The following is a 17,869-nucleotide window of genomic DNA, read 5'->3' on the forward strand; positions in this document are numbered from 1 at the left end:
AAACTTTGGTTGAGACACAGCAATACCTCTAAAAATCCTACAGCAGCATCTCAAACGGAATCTGCGGAAATATCAAACATATAATGTTCCACTTCTGTTGCACAATGCAACATAATAAATGATTCCAAGATACAAAAGTCCTTGCCATTGAATGCAGAAATGATTGGGGCAGGATTAAAGACAGCGGGAATTGCAGGGTCTCTATTGGAGGAGGCGGGTTCAGGACTTTCCACAGAAACAGGACCAGAAGATGCAGGACTCGTAGCTTCCAACCAAATCAAACGGTCAAGGTAACTGGTTACAAGGCGATTTGTTATCTTACCTATAATCTTTGAAATGATTCATTTGAGTTACCTGGCCAATTCATTAAGTCTGCCTGCCAGAGTGCTGATTTATTTTATAACTCTACTACTTGCTTATGTATATTATTTCATTTCATTCTGGTGTGCTTTCATTAACATTAATTCATTTTATTCTGGTGCGATTTCATAAATATTAATGCATTTCATTTAACTGGTATGATTAATCTTATCTGTGATTATGCAAGAATCTAGCACTATTTTTGATTCAGGAACTCGGACTAAATATATTAGAATTAGGTCTGATAGCCATTACATCAGGGCCCTGTCCCTGCCCCTTCCCTTAGCTCCTGGCTCTATAAATAACACTCATCCTATGCTACTTTTGTGCATTGCTGGCAATGGATTGGGCGCTTTTGGGGGCATTTCTGGACCGTTTCCCTTGGTTTTTTTTGATAGACCTATAGTTTTAAAGTGTCCCAATCCGAATATGAAATCAAAATTGCAATATCTTTACTCATTATTGTGTAATTAAGCGTACAATGTTTTGGCCAAAAAGCGCACCTTGAATAGCACCCTCCAGGGGTTGGTATGCACCCTTTTGACTATGCCATTATTTATTATTTATGTTAGACGGAGTACATGCCAAGTTTCAACTCAATTGAAGCAGTGGAACCTATTGAACTAGGATGTGCACCCTACCCCTCCTCCTACCCCTTGTATAAATGCCTTCCTGATCAGATAAATTCAGGCCCAACTAGGGCTGGGTAGGCGCGCATTATACCAATTTTTAGAGCCCAAAATCATGGTGCAACTCTAAGATTTAAGGGTACTACCTCCCATCTTCTCCAGAATTTGTGTATTTTATTATACCATAGGATGGGCTCTCAGACCATTAAAAAACATGTAGATCTACTACTAACAGTACATAGAGTCCAAAATTTACCCTTAAAAGCCCTCTGCAGCAAGAGAGCATACTGATTCAAGGGGGGGTATGAGGACAGGTATGGTAGGTTATTGATCAGGCCATATCTCTACAAATACTTCGTCATAAATCATGTTCTTGACGTCTACAGATACCTATAGATGCCTCCTAAATATCATTTTCAGTGCCTAAAAAGATCCATCCATTAGATGAGACACTGCAGAGAGAATACCAATCTTCATCAAAATGCACAGTATTTTCGCATTTACCATATATAAACATTCAAGATCAGGAAATATAAAAGCAGGATAGTATAGCCCCAAAATGTAGCTTTCCAGAACATCAAGAATGTTGTGCATCGGACCAGTGGGTGTTGAGATATGGAAAGAAAGGTGTTGAAGAACCCATTAGAGACCCGGATGGATATTGGCCTTTATTTATGCTTTGTTTGTGGTCACCTCTTTGGCCTTTCTCCGAGATACATTTTGACATATCTCAGCTCATACTAATCGGATTTCTATGCGGCTATATACCACAGATAGGTATCATTTAGGGCTACACAGCCGTATAGTTTATGTATTTTATAAGAGTTATCTTTCACATCATATTTCGCTTTTCCTCCATTTTTGAACAATAATGCTTATTCTTCTTGTACCATCTTGTTAAGCGTTCTGGCCATTTAGCAGCATAAGTATAATATGTAGAGGACCTTGGTAGCTATCTGTGAATGTAAGGTATGTGCATTTTGGTGAAGTATAAGCGGTGATATGGTCATATTATGTTGCATATCCAATACCTTCTTATTAGCCTCATAACCAAGGTGTTCCCCATATTCCAGAATGTTTCAAAGGTATGTATTGCATCTGTGGTACTATATAGAGCAGATTTACATACCTATATGTGCTGGGAATGGCCATTCTATCCCATAATAAAATATACAAATTCTGGAGAAGATGGGAGGTAGTACCCTTAAATCTTAGAGTTGCACCATGATTTTGGGCTCTAAAAATTGGTATAATGCGCGCCTACCCAGCCCTAGTTGGGCCTGAATTTATCTGATCAGGAAGGCATTTATACAAGGGGTAGGAGGAGGGGTAGGGTGCACATCCTAGTTCAATAGGTTCCACTGCTTCAATTGAGTTGAAACTTGGCATGTACTCCGTCTAACATAAATAATAAATAATGGCATAGTCAAAAGGGTGCATACCAACCCCTGGAGGGTGCTATTCACATATTATACTTATGCTGCTAAATGGCCAGAACGCTTAACAAGATGGTACAAGAAGAATAAGCATTATTGTTCAAAAATGGAGGAAAAGCGAAATATGATGTGAAAGATAACTCTTATAAAATACATAAACTATACGGCTGTGTAGCCCTAAATGATACCTATCTGTGGTATATAGCCGCATAGAAATCCGATTAGTATGAGCTGAGATATGTCAAAATGTATCTCGGAGAAAGGCCAAAGAGGTGACCACAAACAAAGCATAAATAAAGGCCAATATCCATCCGGGTCTCTAATGGGTTCTTCAACACCTTTCTTTCCATATCTCAACACCCACTGGTCCGATGCACAACATTCTTGATGTTCTGGAAAGCTACATTTTGGGGCTATACTATCCTGCTTTTATATTTCCTGATCTTGAATGTTTATATATGGTAAATGCGAAAATACTGTGCATTTTGATGAAGATTGGTATTCTCTCTGCAGTGTCTCATCTAATGGATGGATCTTTTTAGGCACTGAAAATGATATTTAGGAGGCATCTATAGGTATCTGTAGACGTCAAGAACATGATTTATGACGAAGTATTTGTAGAGATATGGCCTGATCAATAACCTACCATACCTGTCCTCATACCCCCCCTTGAATCAGTATGCTCTCTTGCTGCAGAGGGCTTTTAAGGGTAAATTTTGGACTCTATGTACTGTTAGTAGTAGATCTACATGTTTTTTAATGGTCTGAGAGCCCATCCTATGGTATAATAAAATACACAAATTCTGGAGAAGATGGGAGGTAGTACCCTTAAATCTTAGAGTTGCACTATGATTTTGGGCTCTATAAATTGGTATATTGCGCGCCTACCCAGCCCTAGTTGGGCCTGAATTTATCTGATCAGGAAGACATTTATACAAGGGGTAGGAGGAGGGGTAGGGTGCACATCCTAGTTCAATAGGTTCCACTGCTTCAATTGAGTTGAAACTTGGCATGTACTCCGTCTAACATAAATAATAAATAATGGCATAGTCAAAAGGGTGCATACCAACCCCTGGAGGGTGCTATTCAAGGTGCGCTTTTTGGCCAAAACATTGTACGCTTAATTACACAATAATGAGTAAAGATATTGCAATTTTGATTTCATATTCGGATTGGGACACTTTAAAACTATAGGTCTATCAAAAAAAACCAAGGGAAACGGTCCAGAAATGCCCCCAAAAGCGCCCAATCCATTGCCAGCAATGCACAAAAGTAGCATAGGATGAGTGTTATTTATAGAGCCAGGAGCTAAGGGAAGGGGCAGGGACAGGGCCCTGATGTAATGGCTATCAGACCTAATTCTAATATATTTAGTCCGAGTTCCTGAATCAAAAATAGTGCTAGATTCTTGCATAATCACAGATAAGATTAATCATACCAGTTAAATGAAATGCATTAATATTTATGAAATCGCACCAGAATAAAATGAATTAATGTTAATGAAAGCACACCAGAATGAAATGAAATAATATACATAAGCAAGTAGTAGAGTTATGAAATGAATCAGCACTCTGGCAGGCAGACTTAATGAATTGGCCAGGTAACTCAAATGAATCATTTCAAAGATTATAGGTAAGATAACAAATCGCCTTGTAACCAGTTACCTTGTATGAAATGATTTGGTTGGAAGCTACTAGTGGATGCAGAAGAAAGAGGGCGGGGGATACCTATTAGTGATGAAGTATAAGATGTGTTTGTACAAATTGATGTGATGGATATATCAGAGTCATAGCTATTGTAGATGTCATTGAGACCCGAACCACTTGCAACTAGAGCGACATTTGCGCCTGAACCACTTGCAACTGGGGCATGATCAATACTAGAACCCCCAGCAATCGGGGCGGCATTGCGCAATCCTTGGCAAGAGACTTGCCTAACCGGAGACACTGATGCATGACTACGTCCCGATAACATGCTACCTGAGGATGTGGCAACGGGTGTCTGCTCGTCCAAACATTGGTTATCGGATTCTGGTATTTGCCCAGTACCTGTACAATGTAGACGACATCCATGGAGATAGTCTTTGTTCCAACTTTCATCAAGTTTTTCAATGGACAGAGAGCAGTTGTTGGTATGGTGAGGGAGATAGTTCCCTCTTTTCATACAAGCAATGACCTTGTCTGCATAACACTGATGAATGGTGTTGGTGCTGTCAATACTCCCCACAAGCCAAAAACCATGTTTGGGACCTTTTGGAAACAAAGTTTTAGCAAGCACTATGTATATGGATAAGAAGAAAAGACGACGTACATATCAAGAGCAATGGAAACTGTCTGTCCAGGTCTGGATGTATGAAATAATTCTTTGGCCGACTGACAAGCTTTCTAAGACTGGCTAGTGTGAAATCGTTGGGTGAACAGACTGTCAACGGTGTCATTAGATGACCTTGGCCTCCCTCATGGCCTAGGTGAATGAAGTTGAAAGGCAAAGAGTAGTATTTCTCCAGAAATTCTTTGTATAAGCCACCCACAATCCTCAATTCACTTGGATGCTCGGCGCAAGGGAAACTGAATCAATTGCTTGAGTTGATGAATAAAAGAATTATATTTCCTTTTTAAGACTTTTCAGCCTGCACGGTTGCACAGGCGAAGGCTTTTTTGTTACAAACCAGACTTTTTTGCCATTCCTCAGAATTTTCCTTTTTAGTACTTTTGAAATGATGGCAATATTTTTGTCGACAGGTAGACTTTTTGCTGATGACTCAGGTTTTCCCAGCTCCGCCCGATATTTTTAAATCACATATGTACGTTATTTAATATTGTCCAATGCGGTCCCCCATACACGGTCCCCTATAGTACCTTAAGCTGGCTTAGATAATTGATACACCACAAGAAAACGTCAACTTACAGTCAAATGTTTAAAATGTGTATAGTGTCTGACAAAGGTACCCAAAAGCCAAGAAGAGACGAGAAAACCCGGCCTCCAGTCCCGATGCAAAACAGTCACGGTGAAAGAGTCAACAAGTACAACCGGCGCTTAACTTTCCACATCCTCTGAAAAATTAGGACAAATACCAGGATAAATAAATGATATATCAATACCATGTTTCGACGGTTGTTATAACAGACCAACAAAAGCCAACAAACGGTGAACACGAAGGTTTCCATCGTCCAAAGACTCGAAAGAAAGAAAGAAAGAACGATGATCTTATAATTCTTATTCGACACAAGCCATTGATTTGAATTAAGCGCAGTCTGGACCTGGACCTGGACCTGGATTGTTTGGAGTACAAAGAGGTATAAAATAACGAAATCGGTATGTAAGATGGAGTTTGAAAAAGCAGGAACGATATCGATAGACCAAAGTACTTAGTAGTAGTTATCTCTTAGTCAACACACGATGTCGAGGCTGGTTTCGCCTTATCAAGCACGCTTTCATCGAATCATCGAATCATTGAATGAGGATCATCCAAGCCAAAATAAAGTAGAACAAACTTATCATCATCATCGTCATCTTGTCAGTACTAGTCCCATGAAAGATAATGCACAAGGACTCACAGGAGAGGGTATACAGCCAGCAAAATGCGCGGCTGGTCGATTTTAGTTCCGTCCAGGAAATTCACAGAGGCTATTGTAAATAAAAAATAAAAATAACTTGTAAGAAAATGCAAACAACATCAGTAAAGTGAAGTGGACGGACCCCAGATGCACCATGCCCAAGCTAACAGAGCCACAGGCGCGCGTATCCATATAACATGGACAAAGCACGAGATCAAAGCTGCGATGTCCAATGGGGCGATGCAGTAACCGAGGACGCAGAGGCCCTGGAAGAAAGAGCTGTAATGAACGAGGTCTTATGAGGATTGTCGGGAAAAAAGCAAAGCAAAGTAACGACGGGTTCTTACACTCTTCCGCCAAGAAGCTGCCATGAACGGTGTAAGCGTTGACTGCCTTTAAAGAAAATGGGAGGTTTACCTTTGCTTGAATGGTCACGGCCAACGCTCCCATTGAACAGATGACGATGACACTAGAAAAGACACCCAGAGACTGCGATTTCGGAGCCTAAGGTTGAGAATGAGGATTAGTTGATAACGCACGTTAGTCTGAAGGAAACGCACATTAATACTCAGCATGATTCCTAGACACAAGCAGAGCAGTAAAGGACCCCATAGATCCCAGTCTCTGTGGTAACATAACTTGAATATTATCCTCCAAACCAAAGTCGATAACAACCGACCTTAGAACTTCGCGTCCACTAGACCGACGTGGATACAGAACTTGAACGAGCTTGGAATAGATGGAGAGCAAGTCCCGGGCCTGTCAGGAAACGTCAATTTAGCAAGGAACCCATCACAGAGGGCATAATACTCCGCCGTACAATGGTCGTCGTTACAGGCTCATCCAGCGTATCCCCTCCAGAATACCTATCCAAAGTCTTGTGAGCGAGATCCATTGCGCATCACTCAGAACGGAGTTGAGATGAGTGCAGCGTACCGCGTCTCCACCTGCACACCTCCCACCGTCTGGCGGTTTGCCGCCCTACCGGCGTTCTGCGAGCTCGAGCTTCCGATGTTGCCTGAGAGCGCGGCGGCGGGGTTGGGGCTCGCAGGCGCCCGTCCGTTCGATGTGCCGGGGGCAGCGAGCTGCTCGGGGACAAACGTCGCGCGTCCCTTGCCCTTGTCTGCAACGGGAGACTGGGCAAGTCCAGGATGAGAGAAGCCGGGAATATCATCGTCGTTCAGGTCGTCGTCGTCATCTAGTACATAATACCACGGACGTGTGGTGTGAGTGTGAGCGTGCGGTACAAGTATGCTTTTTCAACCCGGTTACACCGTACCTGCTTGGATGAACTGGGAGCTCGCGGTGAGTGGTGTCCTGATTGGGTCCATGGAGGGCAGTTGTAGTGAATATAGCCTTGCCACGCTTCAGGCTTGAGCCTGATGTCGGGCATAGTCACGTTTAGCGGAGTTGCAATCTTTCCCAATTAGGAAGACTGACGCGTCGCCTTTACACTTTCAAAGTTGTCCTTGGTCTCATAACCCAAACCCTTCACTCTCATCCCATCTCCCACATTCACAACCCATAACAACACTACATAATGGTGCGTATACTATTATAACCTCAGATCATGCTCTAAAACTCGTATGTGATAGGGTAACGCGGCCTCAGGAATGCCCCCGAACGCGGACGGGCAAGGAAACGACAAGGACAAGAAGGACGGGCAGCCTCCCAAGAAAAAGTGGGAGCCCCCCCTCCCGACCCGCGTCGGCAAGAAGAAAAGAAAGGGTCCAGCCGCCGCATCCAAGCTGCCCGCTGTATTCCCCACCACCCGGTGTCACCTCCGCCTGCTCAAGATGGAGCGGATCAAGGACTACCTTCTCCTCGAAGAAGAATTCATCGCTAACCAGGAACGCCTGAAGCCCGAGGAGACGCGCGAGGAGAAGAACGAGGAGGACAGGTCCAAGGTGGACGATCTGCGCGGCAGCCCGATGGCCGTTGGGACGCTGGAGGAAATCATCGACGATGACCATGCCATTATCAGTACCGCGTCCGGTCCGGAGTCGTATGTCTCTATCATGTCGTATGTCGACAAAGACCTGCTTGAGCCGGGCTGTCAGGTGCTGCTTCATCATAAGACACAAGCCGTTGTAGGTGTGCTGCAGGACGATGCCGATCCGCTGGTTAGCATCATGAAGCTCGACAAAGCTCCTACGGAGAGTTACGCGGACGTCGGCGGACTTGAGAGTCAAATCCAAGAGATCAAGGTACTCACTCGTTTCGCTCATCACATACTCACTCACCTCTCACCAACGTTATAGGAATCTGTTGAACTGCCGTTGACGCACCCCGAATTGTACGAAGAAATGGGTATCCGGCCGCCTAAGGGTGTTATTCTATACGGTGTACCGGGCACAGGAAAGACACTACTTGCCAAAGCCGTCGCCAACCAAACATCTGCAACTTTCCTGCGCGTCGTTGGCTCAGAGCTGATTCAGAAATACCTCGGAGACGGTCCAAAACTTGTGCGAGAACTGTTCAGGGTGGCTGAGGAACACGCACCAAGTATCGTGTTTATTGACGAGATCGACGCTATTGGTACCAAACGGTACGTCATACTGTACTTCCTGTCGGTTTTCTTTTTTTCCAACGTGTCTGTAGTTATGATTCGACATCTGGAGGAGAGCGTGAAATCCAGCGGACGATGTTGGAGCTTCTTAACCAGCTAGACGGTTTCGACACGCGCGGAGACGTCAAGGTCATCATGGCCACCAACCGAATCGACTCTCTCGATCCCGCTCTCATTCGACCTGGACGTATCGATCGTAAAATTGAATTCCCCCTGCCAGACATCAAAACGAAGCGACATATCTTCAGGTAACACAATTACCACACGCACTCTCTCAAATTAACAACACTAACGCACGTCGTTTTTCCAAAGGCTGCACACATCGCGCATGAGTCTGAGCGAAGACGTCGATCTTGAAGAATTTATCACCACCAAGGACGATCTGTCAGGCGCAGACATCAAAGCCGTGTGTACCGAGGCCGGTTTGCTAGCTCTCCGCGAACGCCGAATGCGGGTCACAAAGGCAGACTTTACGACAGCTAGGGAGAAGGTAAGCAAGCATGCTCATCCGCCCGTCCCGCTGTCATCGTATTCAACTTCTCCCCCCTTTTTTTCCAGGTGCTGTACAGGAAGAACGAAGGCACGCCCGAGGGGTTGTATTTGTAGATTACTTTTCCGTCTTTTCTTTCCTTGTCGTATTTACTTGAGTTGTTCTTTTCATTTTTTTTTCGAATGATACATACATAGTCATTCTTGCATGCATCTATTCTGAGATTCGCTGTGCTCGCGATAAGGATAAGAATCTGGGTGGGCGGCGCTGTCAATCCAAAAGGCTGCATGAGTTGTGGCTGGAGATAACGTCAACAGCACATCGAAGGTGCGGTGCAACCTGCCTGCAGGGTGCGGCATGCTTACAGTGACACAAGAACGGTGGAATGCGGAAGCATATCTAGCATTAATGCACACAGGGGCTGGTATACTACATAAAATATAGTACGTCGAAGTCTAAGTATCCGTGATGGGGCTGTAAACACATTTAAATACTTGTCATGGAGTCCACTATATGATGCTGTACGTTACGGTAATGGATTGGAGTGCGGATCGTGAATGGGACATGATGAAAGGATGGAATTGAGGAAAGAGAATAAAAATAAAAAATCGGAAAACGTGAAAAGGGGAAAGGAGAAAGGGTAAAAGGTATTGATGGGGCGGAGGGGGGGTACAGTACGAATTGTATGTGGAGATATTGAAAAGGGGCCTTTCCGAATGCAAGGTATTTAATAGTACACTGTACTTTAAGATAATAAGAAAGTGGATAGGTGAGAAAGATTTTCGTTTGGGATAATGTAGATCTGTCCGTTTTTGGTATTTCGTCGTAAAATCCCCCATCGGCCGCGAGTAGAAACAAGGGTGTAAAGAACTCGGGGGTGGTCGAGGGAGTAAAGTGGAAGAAAAACGCGAAAAGTGTGCAGATGATTTTTTGGTATATTATAACATACGAGAGATCAAAAAAAGAAGCCATGGGCACGATTTCAGAAATCACGAAGGCAGCAATCTGAACGCAGAAAGAACCAAGTCAGCAAAGCACACGGGCACAAAAACCCGCACATAAGCAGGAGAAACAAAGGAAACAACAACAGCAAAATAACAGACAAACTCACCTCAACCACACCTTCCCACCACCGCTCTTTTCTCTGACGAGCTCCCACACCCGGCGGCCACCGAGCGTCTTCCCCGCAAGCGCATCAAGCAGCACCTGCTTTCCCTCCTTCGTGCCTTCATACTCCAACACCCACTCTCCAAACCACCCATCGCCCACCTCGCCCTCGCTCTCGTCGCCCATACGCATACGCACCACGCGCGCGGTCCACGCAAAGCGGCGCGCGAGCGCATAGCCCTTCGGACTGTGCGGGCTCGGCACCTTGCTCGTCGAGTGCACGAGCGTCAGCTGCGGCACGTCGTCGCACACAGGCAGCTTCTCAATCGCAAAGCACATATTCGCGTGCGGCGGGAAGATATGCGTGTAGTAGAACGGCGAGGGCAGGCTCAGGGGGTCCGCGAGCGGGAGAAGGTCCGGTGGGGTGTACGGCACGAGGACCTGCCCGTTGAAGATGAGCCATTTCTTGCCGCTTTGCGGTGCGGAGGAGGGTGAGGCGGAACCTGCACCGCTGCCGCTCGCTGAGCTCCCACTCCCGCGCCTGCTCCCGCGCATAAGCTGCGGCTGCGACTGGCTGCGCAGCCTCGAAGACGGGTTTTGCAGCGTGAGATTCGACAAGTCCTCGTCCGAAGACGGGTCTTCCGGCGACGGTGGGATGTACCCTAGATTGCAAACCACATCGCCTGTTGAAAGGTGCTCCCAAAGACCAGACTCCTCCAGCTGTTTCTCGCACTGCACAATGTTTTCATCGTCCAGCTTCGCGCACGGCACGAACACGCGCAGGATCGGTGCACGCGTGCGGCATGTTGCGAGCACCAAGTCGTGAGGCGAGCTCGCAGCGTGCACAGAGCCCGAAGACGACGAGTGATGGCTCTCGCGCATCTCCGCAATGGACGGCGGCCCCGAATTCGAGCTCTCACTCGACGCATCCGCGCTCGCGCTGATGGCGAAGCGCCTGCTCGGGCGCTTAAGGGCACCGAAGTCCACGGAGACCTCACGATGGCGACGCCAGGTGTGCGAGTAGATCTTGAGCGTCTTTGGTTCTTCCGGGGGAGGAGGGGAGATGCCATAAGCGTTTTTGCCAAAAATAGAAAGTCTTCTGCCCTTGCGAACGGATGGGGGCTGTATGGACGACATTGACATCATCATCATGCTCGACAGCCTGTTCGCGGACGGGCCGCTGCCGTATGGGTGTACCTGTGCTAATTTTGGCGACGCCGCAGCCATTCCAAATTCACCTAGGTGTGCGTTATCATCTGTCCTGCTGGTGATGGTGTTGGAGGGCTGGGACCGGCTGTGCTTGTGCTTGTGTTTGTGCCTTGTTGTGCGCATGGTTTCCAGGTCCTGGGCAATTGATGAGGGCGACTGAGGCTGGGCGGGGGCATAAGCCAGGGGAGCTGGAAAAGTCAGCTCGCGCAAGGTCTGGACTGGGGAAAACCGGGACTTTGTTCTGATTTCCTCTGGCTCTAATGGCAACGGGAGCGAGGAGCTGTGCACGAGGGACTGGAGAAGCAGGACGAAGCGCGAGTGGGCCTGTGTGAGTGCGACTAGCTTTGCGGTGGCCTCATCGTCCTCGAACGTCGGGAACAAGGAGGTGAGGATGCGCAAGGCGTGGGTGGGGTATCGATGCGGCAGAACCTTTTGTGAGATCACTGGAGAATATGAAATATAATTAGTATGTATGATGAAGAATGTATTGGTTCGAAGGAGAGAAAAAAAGATGGGATGGGAGCGAATGGCCGTAAAAACGCGACGGACATACATAGGAGATCCAGATCGTGCACTGATACCTGGACGTCTTGGTACTGATTCATGTCCCGGACCCGCACAGCGTAGGCGTACCCAGGGACGAAGCGAGAGAGGACGACGTCGCGCAGAGCGGGGTCCTGGAAAATAGCGCGAAGGGGTTTGCAAGTAGATAAAACGGAATAGACATCAACCCAGTCCATGTGGGCGAGGAGCGCAGCGAGTATAGGAGGGTTCTTGAGGAGGGCGAGGAGAGAAGAGGGGGAATTAAAACGAGGCATAAAGCTGGAAAGGGTTCGGACGACTGGAAAAACGGTCGTAGATTGTCGGGCGGTGGAGGAAGAGGGCAGGCGTTGTTGTGTCTGAGAGTTCCGGCGAGGCTCAGGAATAGCGGGCAAGGGTCGCGCTAGATGGAGGGTTCCTGGCCCAGAAGCGCCGTCGGGTAACTGTTGGAGTGGGTATCTGGGCGACGCAGCGAGGGTTGTTGTCGTTGTAGAGTACATGGAGGCCATGTCTGGGGTTGTCTGACATGAGTTGAGGATCAAGGAGCCATTCCTCTCTTGGTCTCCGTCCACCATTTCTGACGCCCGTGAATGAGTTCACCGCACGTGACCAAATATCATGCCGTAATCAACCGTCTCTTTGTAGCGCCCTTTTCGTGGCGTGCGAACTCGCCACACACCACCGCTCCAGCAACAACCACACCAACACGCATCACCACTGACATTGGCACTCCATGGTCCGTCTCCTCATCTTCTCCTTCCCCGCCGGCATTCTGATGCTTTTCGCAGGGTCTTGATCTTGAGCGTGAAGTTTTCGGTGGTTCAGAGTCTGAGCTCTCAGACGAGGAGGAGGGTTAGTGTCTTTGTGTTTTCAAGCGCCGCAGCTCACTCACGGGCACCTCGCAGACTACCAGCAGCAGCACCAACAGCACCAGCAGCAGCAACACTACCACCAGCCCTCTCCAGCAAAGCAACGCCCGTCTGTCTCAGCGCGGGACGAGTACGAGTCCACCGGCGGCGACTCTGAGGATGACTATCAGCAAGAACGGCCCGCCGCGGGCAAGACTAAAAAGCGCCTGAAAAAGGCAGCAGATGGTGGTGAGGGCAAAGTGCAGAGGAAGAGGAAGCGCAAGGCGCCTGTTGAAGTAGACTTGGCAGACCTGCCCCCTGAACAAGGTAAGTATTGACTTGCAAATTTTATTCCTTGCATTTCCTGACATGAAGTCCAGCCAGCAGAGCACGCCTGGACATGCGACTGGATGAAATCTTGAAAACCAAAAAGTCCAAGCCAAAGAAAAAGAAAAATGAAGAGATTCTGGACAACTTTGCGGATGATGAAGTTGCAAGGTTAAGAGAGGCGATGAATAATGCAGCTGAAGAAGACATCCGGGCCAACACCGAAAAGATGCCAGCCACATCAAAGCTTCGACTGTTACCAGAAGCAATGGACACCTTACGAAAGTGCGTATCTGATTGTTGAAAAAGTAATTCGCGTGTAATTAAACATCTCTCGTGGCTAAATTAGAGCATCGCTCGCACAGTCTATGATCGACAACAACCTTCTGGATGCAGTCAGACGGTGGTTGGAACCACTACCTGATCGGTCGCTTCCTGCCCTGAACATCCAGCGCGAGTTCTTCAACATCATCAAGAAGATGGAGTTTATCGACAGCTCTGTGCTGAAGGAATCCGGACTTGGACGCATTGTACTGTTCTACACCAAGTGCAAGCGTGTGACACCAGACATCATGCGTACGGCAAGCGACCTCGTGTCGGCGTGGTCTCGCCCCATCATCAAGCGGTCGGCGTCGTACCGGGACCGCGTCGTGCCGGTTGCGCAAGAGACGGACATGGATGCGCGTGCAGGGGAGCGACTGAATACGATTCTGGCGCGTGCGAAGGAACAAGAGAAGGGCCGGGTGAAGCGCAACGCGGTTATGATCCCACAGCGTGAGCTAGGGACATACACGGTGGCGCCCAAGATGAACGCAGGAATTGGACGGAGCAATGTGAGCGTGGATGTGGACATTGAGAGGCGGAGGAAGAATGCAGAGCGATTGCGGAGTCTGACGCGCAAGGTGAGCATGAAGTAGAAGCTGCCAGCTTGGCGTGTGTATGTATGTAGGGATGTATGTTATAATTATTCTTCTCGCGTAACGCCTCATGCCTTGCCATCAAAACGCTGCACAACACGTTGCTGGCGATCCCGAAAGGAAAACAAAGCCTCTGCTCGCTGTGCTGGGCGACGCACTGGGATTGGCGCTGTGTGTCGAGCTTTGCTGAGTTAATATCATGCAGGCCACGAGGGAGAATGTCCATATCGGGACAAGCGGAGAATGAAAAGTGGTGTTGTGGAGTGTTTGTTCTGAATTACTCCCCGCGGTTGCGCGCTTGAGCTGTTGTCGGTCCCTGCTTCCAACGACCAAAGCCAGCCCACTCATTTATTATTTTTCTCTATTTTCCCCTCCGCCATGCACTCGTCGCGTCGCACACACGCTCCCGCTCCTCTCGCCATCGTTCTCCCCCATCCCCAGCTCAACTCCCGTCGCTCTTCCCTGCTTTCTCTCAACTCTGCCGCTTCCCCCCATACGCCTAGGAGCTGCTCCTCCCCACTGCCTCCCGTCTACTACCAGCCCTCTGCCAACAGGAACAGCACTGACAGCTGGAACAGCTCAAATGCCGACGACATGGATGTCGAGTGGAAGCAGGAGCACGTCCTTCTGCTCTCAAGAGTCCGTATTTTTTCCGTTTTTCTCGCGTTTTTGTACTCACAGTCTTTCTCGCGCAGACCCTAGATGCTTTGCCTGCCCACCTTGTCACTCCTTTTAACGGTTCAGTTCCCCCTTCTAATCTCCTTGACAAAATCGCAAGGGGCGTCTCAAATGCAAAGGGCCCCGCAGAGTGGCCGTATTCCATACGCGCAACACGCGTCAAGCTGCTCGAGCTCGCCCGCAGTCATGCCAAAGAGGAGGCTCTTGCAGAGCAGCGCCGCCATGCCATTGCCGAGGAGGTCGAAATTAATGACGACTCCAATTATTCTTATTTCCACAACGGCGAAGAGAAACCTTTGACAGGCGTCGGTATCGCGCCCCGTCGTCCCCTCTACCGCCAGTCTAGCATGGACTTTATCAAACCTACGCTCTCTGAAATCAAGAACAATTCTGCTATTGCAAAGTAAGTCTTCGTATCTCTTGCTGATCTCTGGCGAACCTACTGGTTTGGCTTTCCTTTCATCTCCCTTCCCCCCAACCCCACCCTTTCATTGTTCTCTTTGTCCCTGTACCTTCATCTCCGCCCGCGGATCCTCATCATAAACAATTTTCCCCCTTCGATAGGCTTTCTAGTCGCCTTCAACGTACTGATCGGATAATCCCCAACCCGAGCTATCACCCATATTCCCGCATCCCCCGATCCCAGCAAGCAAACCGCAGATCTTCTTCCCCACCCCACTCGAATGATGTCCCCGCACTCATCAACCAGTCTTCCACCCCTAGCTCCACCACCCTCGACAGCTTTTCTACCCTCTCCTCATCCGCCTCGGCGCCCCGCGTGCTACGCCGCTCGGCCTCCACGCTGTCTTCCGGCTCGCTGCTGAGCACCAGCAGCAACGGTATGTCTCTTGCTGACCCGCGCATCCAACGTGTCAGGCGTTCGGACTCGTTCTGCTCTGGCCCACCCGCCCCGCCACCGAAGGACACCCCTACGCTCCAGCGCGCAGGGTTCAAGCGTGCGCCGTCGTACGGTGCGCTGGCTCAAGAGGCTAGACAAGAGGCGATGGCAGCCGAGCGTGTGCATGCCCGGAAGCTGTCAGGCTCCTACCCCTCCTCGGACGAGGAGGAGAAGGCGCGTACAACGAGGGCAAAAAAGGCAAAGACCAAAGTCGGCGCGGCGGTGGTATCTGCACCGGTGCCTCCTAGTCCGTCGGTGGTGTCGCCGCCGAGCTCTGCGCCGCCTTCCCCCGGGACGGCACCGTCGTCGCCTGTTGCGGTGAAGACGCCAACGGGTGCGACGAAGCCCAAGTTGGCATCTGCGATCCCAAAGCCCCGTCTCAAGGGTGTTGCTGCGTTGGCAAAGGAGGGAGAGGGTGCTGTGAAGAGTCCAAAGGCAAACAAGCTCTCGTCGCCTGCTTCGATTAATAAGGCGGACGGGAGTGCGAGCAAAAGCAAGACAGGCAAGGTGGACAATAAGGATAATCTTACTTTGCAAGACAACAAGGCAAAGTCCCATCCTAGAGCTAGACCTCCTCCCATGAACCTGCAGAGGAATCCAAGCATGTTCGGCGCCGAGCTGCCGCCCCTGCGTGCAACAACGCAGAACAACAATAACGCCCCACGCTTGCCGTCCTCTCCACCATCTGCATACCGTGGGCCCCTTGCCGCCCCATCCAAGATGCGCTCGCCGTCGCCCGGGGCCGTCCGCCCGCTAGCCCCCGCAGCCACCCTGTCCGGAAACGCAAACGGCAATATAATAGGCGCCAGCGCATTGGCCCTCGCCCCCGCCGCGCCCGTGCTCGGACCCGCCGTTGGCGCCCATGCATGCGCCTACAACTCGCACGTGACGCGGTCGCCGGCCGTGATGAGCATGGCTGCTGCTGATTCGACGGAGCCTGCGAGTCCGGGTCCGGGTGCGTTGTCGCCTGCGCTGACGCTTGTGATGACGCCGGAGGTGTCGCCCAAGGTGCGCACGCTGCGCAGGGTGAGGAGGCTTGCGCCTGGAGGGAGGAGGATATCGTTTGGGAGTCTGGTTGCGCCGGGAGAGGAGGGTGAGGCGGAGAGTCAGGGTGCGGGGTTGGGGTTGGATGTGGGTGCGAGGAGTCCGAAAGGGATGGGGTTGTTGGGGAGTGCGTTCCAGTTGCATTGAGGGGGAGGAGTGACGAGCACGTCGTCGTGAGGTGTAGAAGGTGAGAGAAGGGATCGAGGAGGGAAGAGGAAGAGGAAGAGAATGTATCGAGGTTGGAAGGTTTGAACCTCCGACGACGACGACTTCAACAACGAAAAAATAATTCCAGTATAGAATCTCAACATCAGCTGGAGGAAGAAGGAGAAGGAAGGAAGGAAGGAGAAGGAGAAGTTTACTTCAGGAGGACAAAGCGGAGGGATGGAGGCTCGCTCCTGGACTGTGTATCACCATCAACAACAATTTTTTTCTTCTTTCGAACAAAGTGTCTCTCTCTCTCGTGTAACACCACCAATTCGCCAAATTCGCCATTCCATTCCAATTCGACATTCGACATTCGACTTTGACTTCAATGCCGACAATCGACGGCCGACGAAACTACGAAAAACTTAAAAATTTGACCAACTACTCGGGATGGTTTCATTTTTCGTTACTCGCTGGTTTTCGCTGGTTCGCTTCGACTGCAAGCATCGTTTCATTCGACTTCGACTTCACATCGACCACACATTTTTCCCGACATTGGCAACCCTCTCAACAGCAATCATCAACAATACATCTCTATCTCATACAATTTTTTTTCTCTTTTTTCTGTTCAATTTCAAGCAACGACCGAACAACAACAATTTAGCAATCAGCAATCAGCAATTTGACTCTGACTCAAACTTTGCATTTTTTTTTTGGCATTCCCCTTGTTCAATGCTCCATCACCCGCCGTCCCATCCATTCATTGCAAGCCTCTTTTGCGACTCGTTTTCCCCACCCATCACTGTCATCTTCCCGCTGCGCACCAATCTACCCATCCTACACCGACACTGAGCGTATTGATATCATCATAATGCTTATACACGGAGACACCCTGCTTTTCCCCCTTGCAAACATCACTCGCATACACGTACATGCATATGCTCTGCTGTCCTCTTGCGCAGAGGCAATTCAATACTACTTGACAGTTCCGTGCCCTACCTCTCACCCTATACTCGACTCGCAGTTGCACACCCTCGTCCAATCACAACACCACACATATCACACTTGATCGCCGCTTTGTATTATCTCCATCTCAACATCGACTTACTGTGC

The 17,869-nt window shown here is 49.1% G+C and overlaps 4 protein-coding genes across 4 annotated transcripts; 2 read left to right on the top strand and 2 right to left on the bottom strand.

The window, feature by feature from the left end:
* Positions 1-5,875: 5,875 nt before the first annotated feature.
* JR316_0006105 (Protein YIP4) lies at positions 5,876-7,313 on the bottom strand (the record flags this gene model as incomplete). The annotated part of the gene is made up of 10 exons (XM_047891854.1): positions 5,876-5,918; positions 5,983-6,052; positions 6,125-6,261; positions 6,330-6,346; positions 6,400-6,486; positions 6,543-6,606; positions 6,662-6,741; positions 6,803-6,848; positions 6,919-7,180; positions 7,262-7,313. The coding sequence occupies 10 exons, from the start codon at positions 7,311-7,313 to the stop codon at positions 5,876-5,878; spliced, it is 858 nt and encodes a 285-aa protein (XP_047749203.1).
* A 2,835-nt stretch (positions 7,314-10,148) lies between these two features.
* Positions 10,149-12,472, bottom strand: JR316_0006106 (uncharacterized protein; the record flags this gene model as incomplete). Its single annotated transcript, XM_047891855.1, has 2 exons — positions 10,149-11,800; positions 11,911-12,472. 2 exons carry the CDS (start codon positions 12,470-12,472, stop codon positions 10,149-10,151), a joined length of 2,214 nt encoding a protein of 737 aa, XP_047749204.1.
* A 158-nt stretch (positions 12,473-12,630) lies between these two features.
* JR316_0006107 (Transcription factor iws1) lies at positions 12,631-14,236 on the top strand (the record flags this gene model as incomplete). The annotated part of the gene is made up of 6 exons (XM_047891856.1): positions 12,631-12,633; positions 12,686-12,749; positions 12,803-13,072; positions 13,126-13,357; positions 13,422-13,974; positions 14,195-14,236. The coding sequence occupies 6 exons, from the start codon at positions 12,631-12,633 to the stop codon at positions 14,234-14,236; spliced, it is 1,164 nt and encodes a 387-aa protein (XP_047749205.1).
* A 131-nt stretch (positions 14,237-14,367) lies between these two features.
* JR316_0006108 (uncharacterized protein) lies at positions 14,368-16,756 on the top strand (the record flags this gene model as incomplete). Its single annotated transcript, XM_047891857.1, has 3 exons — positions 14,368-14,628; positions 14,685-15,070; positions 15,232-16,756. 3 exons carry the CDS (start codon positions 14,368-14,370, stop codon positions 16,754-16,756), a joined length of 2,172 nt encoding a protein of 723 aa, XP_047749206.1.
* Positions 16,757-17,869: the final 1,113 nt, after the last annotated feature.

This window comes from Psilocybe cubensis, chromosome 5 (assembly GCF_017499595.1).
Source record: "Psilocybe cubensis strain MGC-MH-2018 chromosome 5, whole genome shotgun sequence".
Taxonomy (NCBI): domain Eukaryota; kingdom Fungi; phylum Basidiomycota; class Agaricomycetes; order Agaricales; family Agrocybaceae; genus Psilocybe; species Psilocybe cubensis.